The sequence below is a fragment of the Mus caroli genome, chromosome 9 (assembly GCF_900094665.2).
Source record: "Mus caroli chromosome 9, CAROLI_EIJ_v1.1, whole genome shotgun sequence".
NCBI lineage: Eukaryota > Metazoa > Chordata > Mammalia > Rodentia > Muridae > Mus > Mus caroli.
In genome coordinates this window covers 41,113,448-41,121,291 of record NC_034578.1, presented here as the reverse complement: position 1 = coordinate 41,121,291, position 7,844 = coordinate 41,113,448, and the positions used below count along the sequence as shown (strand labels likewise).

General features: G+C 47.5%; 1 protein-coding gene across 4 annotated transcripts; it reads right to left on the bottom strand.

Annotated features, from left to right (window-relative positions):
• Positions 1 to 199: 199 nt before the first annotated feature.
• On the bottom strand, positions 200 to 7,103 carry Ccdc153 (coiled-coil domain containing 153). 4 transcript variants are annotated; one of them, XM_021173413.2, is made up of 7 exons: positions 7,063 to 7,103; positions 6,712 to 6,790; positions 6,086 to 6,151; positions 4,478 to 4,597; positions 3,934 to 4,026; positions 1,746 to 1,876; positions 200 to 823 (listed from the first exon to the last, which is right to left on the bottom strand). In XM_021173413.2, exons 2-7 carry the CDS (start codon positions 6,779 to 6,781, stop codon positions 695 to 697), a joined length of 609 nt encoding a protein of 202 aa, XP_021029072.1. In that variant the 5' UTR covers positions 6,782 to 6,790; positions 7,063 to 7,103; the 3' UTR covers positions 200 to 694. The 4 variants fall into 4 exon arrangements, with proteins under 4 accessions (XP_021029072.1, XP_029337681.1, XP_029337680.1 ...); XM_029481821.1 differs by having other exon boundaries at positions 390 to 823; positions 6,712 to 6,785; positions 7,063 to 7,085; XM_029481820.1 differs by lacking the exon at positions 7,063 to 7,103 and adding an exon at positions 6,905 to 7,049 and having other exon boundaries at positions 390 to 823.
• Positions 7,104 to 7,844: the final 741 nt, after the last annotated feature.

Below are 7,844 nucleotides of genomic sequence, written 5' to 3'. Positions count from 1 at the left end.
ATACCTTAGAATCTTGGGAGCTGGTTCTTGGCTATTGTAACGTCCTGTTACAGCCTTTCCCAGCTGGCTGGTGAGATAGCTTAAAAGGTAAAGGTGCTGGCTTCTAAGCCTGGCAACCGGAGTTGACTCACCAGAACCACACGGTAGAAGAAGAGAACCAGCTCCTGGAATTTGCCCTCTGACCTCTATGTGAGCACTTTAGTATACATATGCTACTGTCCAAATAAATAAGTAGATGTATGTATGTGTATACAGACACACACACAATCTGGATTTGTGTTTTATTGGTCAGGAAAAAACAAGACTGGTTTGGTTTTTTTCAAGACAGGGTTTCTCTGTACAGCCCTGGCTATCCTGGAACTCACTCTGTAGACCAGGCTAGCCTCGAACTCAGAAATCCGCCTGCCTCTGCCTTTGCCTCCCAATTGTGGGAATTAAAGGTATGCACCGCCATGACCATTTAAGCCAAGATAGTTTAAAGGGACCCAAAGTACTCCAGGCTTAAGGGAATGGGATCTAGTTTCTGCAGGAAAGGGTTTAGAACATTGTCTACTTCTTACCACTCAGTGTTTAGGACAATGGGACAACCCAGAACATAGATGTCCTTACTGCCAAAGGCCATAGTCCATAGTTCTATTGAATTCTACATCAAGTTGCTTTATTGATAGGGCTTAGGGATTAGAGGCCAGCGGCTTCAAAAATCCAGGGGGTTGAGACCAAATTGCCGCAGCTGCTCCTTGAGTCTGGTGTGGAGTCTTAGCACAGCTGCATCCCAGTGAGGCTTGACCACTCTCAGCTTGGCCAGTAGACAGTCCAGGTTGTCCTGTGAACACCCAGCTTTCAGCTCCCAGGGAGGGAGGGGACAGTGAAGATTGCCTCAGGTTGCCCGGCTTGATTACTAAGAGTTATCCACCAATGGCTTCCCCTCCCTCCCTCTCTCGGCCCCTCTCTACATTCCTTCCTTCCTTCCTTCTTTTTTAAGATAACCTTGCTTTGTAGTCCAGGCTGGTTTTGAACTCAGAATTCGCCTGGCTTAGCTTCCCAAGTGCTAGATTTCAAATGTGAACCACCATGCCTGGCTGCTACCCTGTTCCTGTCCCTATCCCTGTCCCTATCTCTGTCTCTCCAACACTTAAGATTTAACTTAAAGCCTTATACATGCTGGATAAATATACATGTCTCTAATTTTTATTTTGAGATACAGTCTCTTAATGCCTACGCTGGCCTTGGGTTTTGTGCCTAGGTTGGCCTTGAACCTATGGTTTGTCTGCCTCATTCTCCTGAATAGCAGAATTATGAGCCTGTGCCACTCCTTTCCTCCCCGTCCCTCCTCCACACTCCTCTTCCTATCCCCCGCCCCACCTCCGTGTCTGGAATTGAACCCAGGGCCTTGCATACTAGGCTAGAGGCTAGAGCAGTACCATTGACTTATATCCTTACTCTGATATATAGTGACACTGTTCTGACACTATATAACAAAGTAATACACTGATTATTATTGAGCCTAGATCTCACTGTGTAGCAGGTGCATAGTACACTGTAGCTCCTCTTGGCCTTGAACTCAAAATCTTCCTGCCTTAGCTACCCAAGTCCTGGGATTACAAGTCACTGGTTCTGTCAATGGTTGGATCTTCTGTTTACACTTAGGACAGAGCATGGGGTCATGGGTCATCACACTAATTGGAGGCATAGGGATGGTAGGTTATGAGATTATTAGAAAATGGCGGATGGGTAGTGGCACTTACATGCAAGATTTCCTCATATTTGGCCTCCATGTCTGCCACATGGGCATGAAGCTGAGCCAAGGTTCCATCTTGCTTTCTGAGGGCTCGCTCAGACTCTTCCTTCACTGTCTTAGCCTCCCTTTGGCATGTTTCTAGGGAACAGGGCAGAAAGGTAAAGGAGATAGGACAGTGACACTGTATACCAAGAACAGTAACCAAAGGTGCCTAAAGAGGCAGCTTCACAGAGGCCGTTACAGACTCCCAGGGTCATCTTCTTTCCTGAGGTCTCTCTAGACGTTCTGAGGTATGGCAGGGTGCATAGAGGTCTTGAGTTAGAAGATGTGTCCATAGTCTGCTGCTTAGTATTTAGACAGTGTGAAACAAGTCTCTCTGGATCGCCATGTCTTAAATGTTTGGCTTCGTTTTGTTTGTTTTGTTTAAGGCAGGATCTTATGTAGCCCAGACTGGCCTTAAAATCCCCATGTAGCCAAGGATAACCTTGAACTCCATATTGTTTTACCTCTCCCTTTCAGGGTTAGTACTACAGTCTTGTACCACCTAACATGGTTCAGCATTCAGTTTACCTTTATAAATTTATTTATTTTTAATTTTACATCTCAGTTTTTAAAACAATTTCCTCCTCTTCCTCCTCCTCCTCCTCCGTCTTCCTCTCCCCCCTCTGTGTGTGTGTGTGTGTGTGTGTGTGTGTGTGTGTGTGTACACGTGTACACTTGCCTGTGGAGTCCAGAGGAGGGTTGGGTCCCCTAGACCTGGAATTACGTTTTCGAGTCACCATGTGGGTGCTGGCCTCAGGAAGAGCAGCCGACTTTCTTAATCATTGAGCTCTTTCTCCAGCCCCTTCTTTATCTTTAGAGGGAAGATAACACACATTCCTTGTGCTTGCTGTGACCTTAAATGTGAAAATGGACTACAAAGCACTGTATATAGAAGGGGCTCAATAAATGTTGACTGTTAATTTGAAAGAAGGCCAAGGCCAGAGATGGAGTCCTTAGCCTGTATAAAGCAGTTCATGAATGTTTATATCCAAACCAAAGATATTTTAGGATAAGAAAACTTTGAAATAGGATGTGATGGCTCACACCTAAAATCCGACAACTCAGGAGACTGAGGCTGGAGGATCACTGTTGATTTCAAGGCCACCTTGGGCTTTTGAGGAATAAAAAAGACTCAGGAGGGGCCTGGAGCAATAGCTCAGTAGCTAAGAGCACTGGCTGCGGCTCTTTCCCAGGACCCGGGTTTGGTTTATACCACTCACATGGTGGCTCAGAACCATCCATAGCTCCAGCTCCATGGGATCTGATGCCATCTTCTGACCCTTTTGTTCTTTTTGTTGTTGTTGTTTGGTTTTTGGTTTTTCGAGACAGGGTTTCTCTGTGTAGCCTTGGCTGTCCTGGAACTCACTCTGTACACCAGGCTGGCCTTGAACTCAGAGATCCACCTGCCTCTGCCTCCCAAGTGCTGGGATTAAAGGCGTGTGCCGCCACCGCCTGGCTTGACCTCTGTTTTCTTATCTGGTTGGTCTATTCATTGATTTAGCAAGTAGAAATTTAAGGCTTTCTACCAGGTGCTTGGCTTTGAGGATACTGAAGTAAATTAAGTCTAACATTCTCTGTAGTTTGGTTGTAAAGGTTGGCTAGACTAATAAGGAATATGTTTTGCTTAGGACAGGCAAGGCAATGAAGGGGTTAACTGCTGGACTTGGGAAGAAATGGGGTGACACTTCCCTTCTTTACCTCTGTCTTAGAGTCTTCTTTTGAACTTTCTTCTTTTTTAGATTTATTTATTCTTGTTATTTTATGTGTATGAGTGCTTTGCTTGAATGTATGTATGTGCACCATGTGGGTGTCTGTGAAGTCAGAAGAGGACCTCAGATCCCCTCTAGCTGGAGTTACAGGATCTTTGTGAACTGCCATGTGAGTGCTGGGAGTTGATTGTGGGTTCTTTGTAAGAACAAGTGCTGTTAACTGTTAGCTGCTGAGCCAGCTCTCAGAGAGGCATAACTCCAGCCCTGACAGAGAGGTTTGTGTCACTGAACTCTTTGTTCAGAGGAGAGCTAGGGTGCCGGTGACCCTAGTTAAAACTCAGCCGACAGACTGTAGACATCTAGAGGAGAGCCTCTGAAGTCCACTTATCCATGCTGGGCCTTGATACTGAGCCTGGAAAAGAAGGGACAAGGATGGGAGCCTACCCAGCTGCTCCTTTAGACTTCTCACTTCCTCCTCCAGCTGTTTGCTTCGGGTCCCCAGCTCCTCCTTTAGGGCCTGCCGCTGGCGGCTCATCTCTGAGGTAGGAGCCGCAGGCATCGGGATAAAGGAGGCATAAGGGAAGGAAATAATGTTACATGTAGGGGAATGTCTCGGCGGAGACACAGAACTAAGAAACTTGGGAGACCCTGAAAATGAGGGAGATAGGAAAGAAGACCCTCTCCCCCATATCTGTTTAGGGGGGATTCTGGCCTTTCCTCCCACTTACTCCCAAAGGTGAAAAAGGTAAGGGCTGTCACCGCATTTTGTATCACGCTAACACCAAGCATGGAGCATTAGACACCCTAAAATGTGGTGATCTGTGTTCATACCAGGGATCTATCTTTGGGTCTCTGGACCCTGCCTATGCAGGGAAGGTGAGACTAGGTATGGCAGTTGGAATCCCTCTTCATTTCCCTTCCTCCAATTCCCTGACCTTCCTGGTTGACCTCCTCTGGGCCCGTCTCCTGTCCACCTGATCAAACATACCTGCATATATGGCCTTCCCTTCACTTTGGGTTCTTTCCAGTTCAGCTTCTAGCCCTTGTAACCTCTGCTTCAGCCTGTCTTCAGAAGCCTTGGCTCGGTGAGCCTCTTCCCTCTGTAGAGCTGTGAGCATCCGCAGAGCCATGCTCAGTACTGACTATGGATCTCATAGAATCATCACCATAGCCTTGAACTCTGCTTCTCTTTGGGAACTTGGCAGTGTCAACCTCTTATTCAGTGTCTCTCCCAGGACCCCTTGAAACCCACAGAGTTTTCATTCCTACAGAGTCAATAGTCTCTCCGTGTCCTGGCTACTAAAAAACAATGGCTTCCCCGAGCTGCAGATGAGCCTCACGGTAGACTACTTACTTACCTATCCTGAGTGGGGTTGTGATTGTGTTCCCAGAGTCAGGGGGAAGAACAGCTTCTTCATTAATCTTCATTGCCTAGCCCTTCCTCACAATCTTTGCCAACAGAGAATTAGCCCTGGACATAGTTCACACTTCCAGTTCCCTAAGAACCCAGACATGCTCTGTGTGCCAAGGCTGCACGGATAGTTCTATGTCAACTTGACACAAGCTAGAATTATCAGAGAGGAGGGAGCCACAACTGAGGAAATGCATTAGGCTGAAGAGATGGCTCAGCGGTTAAGAGCACTGACTACTCTTCCAGAGGTTCTGAGTTCAAATCCCAGCCACCACATGGTGGCTCACAACCTTCTGTAATGGGATACCCTCTTCTGGAGTGTCTGAAGACAGGGACAGTACACTCATGTACATAAAATAAATAAATCTTTTTTAAAAAGATTAGAAGCCGGGCATGGTGTCATACGCCTTTAATCCCAGCATTTGGGAGGCAGAGGCAGGCAGATTTCTGAGTTTGATGCCAGCCTGGTCTACAAAGTGAGTTCCAGGACATCCTGGGCTATACAGAGAAACCCTGTCTCGAAAAACAAACAAACAGGGGCTGGTGAGATGGCTCAGTGGGTAAGAGCACCCGACTGCTCTTCCGAAGGTCCGGAGTTCAAATCCCAGCAACCACATGGTGGCTCACAACCATCTGTAACAAGATCTGACTCCCTCTTCTGGAGTGTCTGAAGACAGCTACAGTGTACTTACATATAATAAATAAATAAATCTTAAAAAAAAAAAGAAAAACAAACAAACAAAAACAAAAAAAGAAAGAAAGGAAGAAAGAAAGGAAGAAAGAAAGAAAGAAAGAAAATACCTCCATAAGATCTGGCTATAGTTAAGCCTATAGGGCATTTTCTTAATCAGTGAATGATGGGGAGGGCCCAGCCCATTGTGGGTGGTGCTACCCCTTTACTGGTGGTCCTAGGTTCTATAAAAAAGCAGGCTGAGCAAGCCATGGAGAGCAAGCCAATTAGCGGCACCCCTCCATGGCTTCTGTATCAGCTCCTGTCTCCAGGCTCCTGCCCTGTTTTGAGCTTCTCTCCTGACTTCCTTCAATAATAAACAGTGCTTTGGGTGCGCAAACCAGATAAGCCATCTCCTCCCCAAGTTGCTTTGGTTGTGGTGTTTCCTCACAGCAGTGATAACCCTGAGTAGGACCTGTCATTGCTGCTGTCTCCTGAGGCTCCACACTCCTTACCCAAGCGGTCCTGAAGCAGCTCCTTCTCGAGTAGCACCAGCCTGTGCTTGGCCTCAGCCTCCACACCTGTCGTGGCAAACCATGGAATCTTAGGCTACGCTGATCTCGCCCCTGCCCTGTTTTCCTCCCGCACTTTTTGCAGGATGGGGGAAGATCACTGAGCGAGGGATACCCAATGCCAAAATCTGACAAATTCACAGCCAAGCCTTCACTGCCTTGTACTTGGTGAGTGCTCAAAAGAAGGGTGAAACAGATGACAGAGGCAAAGGGCTAGAGGGGGCTCCAGGGGGAGAGGGGCAGTCTCCGGCCCCCAGCCTGGCCGAATCTGGATTCAGGGCTCTGAAGAGGAGGGCAAGAGAGACTCACTTTAGCCAACTGTGGTGTCAATGCCTAACTAATGCTAGGCATTGTGAGCACCAGGCTGTCCCAGCACTAGGAAGACTAGGAGGATAGGTTTGAGGCTTGCCTGGGTTCCATAGTGACCCTGTGTCAAAAGAACAAAAGACAAAACCAAAACAAACTCCCTCTGTCTTGTTGCCCAGGGAGCTGGATTCCCTCTGAGGACCTTGGTGTGGACTGTGGACATGGACACACAGAGGCACCAGCCTTCATCCACGGTGACTCACCAGGACTTGAATTCTTTTTCTTCTTCCGTGCCTCAGCTTTTCTCCCCCTTCCTTTGGTTTTAGGTGGCATCCTGCTGTCCTGACGGAGGGAAGACCTTCTATGTAGGTCAGCATACAGACAGGCTTTCCTGACTCTTACACTGAGTTTGGGGTTTCTGGAGCATCAGAGTGCCCATCTCCCACTGCATCTTACACTTGTATAGAAGCTTCGTTTCTTGGTCTCTGGGACCCTTAGGGAGGGCTGGGATCACTGAGGGAGAACAATCCTACGTGCAGCAGTCAGCTTCTTAGAGAAACTTCTGGACATCCCTTCTCTCTCCCCAACTGTGTACTCTCCCCCTTCCTACCTACCTGCAAGACTTTCTGTTGCTTGTGTGGTGTCTCCCTGGGGAATGGCACCTCAAGCAGATTGAGTCTAGGGAGGAGCCTGGGTCCTGGGAGCCAATCCAAGGTGTAAAACTTCCTCAAGAGGTGGGACCAAGAACTGGGATGTTGGGTTTCTGGAGACTACTCGTTGTCCAGGCAACTGAAAAACTCAGGCAGGTGGGTGAGCTAAATCAGCTCATATAAAGGAAAGCTTCTCTTTTTACCTCCATGTCCTAGCCCTAAAGAAGAGGCTTAGGAGCTGAATAGCTATTATTCATGTCTACACAGGCACTACCTGTGGCCTGGAGACTCTCCAGGCTAGGAATCTAGAAACTTACAGTCTGGGAGAGCAGTGTTTTACAAGACATAGGGAAAGCAGGGATAGCAGCCATCACAGCTACTTTATATCCGGAGGTTTCGTGTGAACACAGTGACGTTATTTACTTTAAAACGGAAGGTTTGGGGGCTGGAAAGATGGCTCAGTGGTTGAGAGCACCTGGTTGCTCTCCCAGAGGTCCCGAGTTCAATTTCCAGCAATCACATGGTGGCTCACAACCATCTGTAATGGTATCCAATGCCCTCTTCTGGTGTGTCTGAAGACCACCAGATACATAAAATAAATAAATAAATAAATGTTTTGAGCTGGGCGTGGTGGCCTTGAAAAACCAAAAAAAAAAAAAAAAAAGGGGCTGGTGAGATGGCTCAGTGGGTAAGAGCACCCGACTGCTCTTCCGAAGGTCCGAAGTTCAAATCCCAGCAACCACATG

Excerpts from the sequence above, each read along its gene's own strand:
- Ccdc153 (XM_021173413.2), bottom strand. The coding sequence starts at position 6,781 with ATGCCACCTAAAACCAAAGGAAGGGGGAGAAAAGCTGAGGCACGGAAG. Across the intron at positions 6,152-6,711 it reads GAAAAAGAATTCAAGTCCTG|GTGTGGAGGCTGAGGCCAAG; the intron begins GTGAGTCACCGT and ends TTGCCACGACAG. Across the intron at positions 4,598-6,085 it reads GCTGCTTCAGGACCGCTTGG|CTCTACAGAGGGAAGAGGCT; the intron begins GTAAGGAGTGTG and ends GGATGCTCACAG.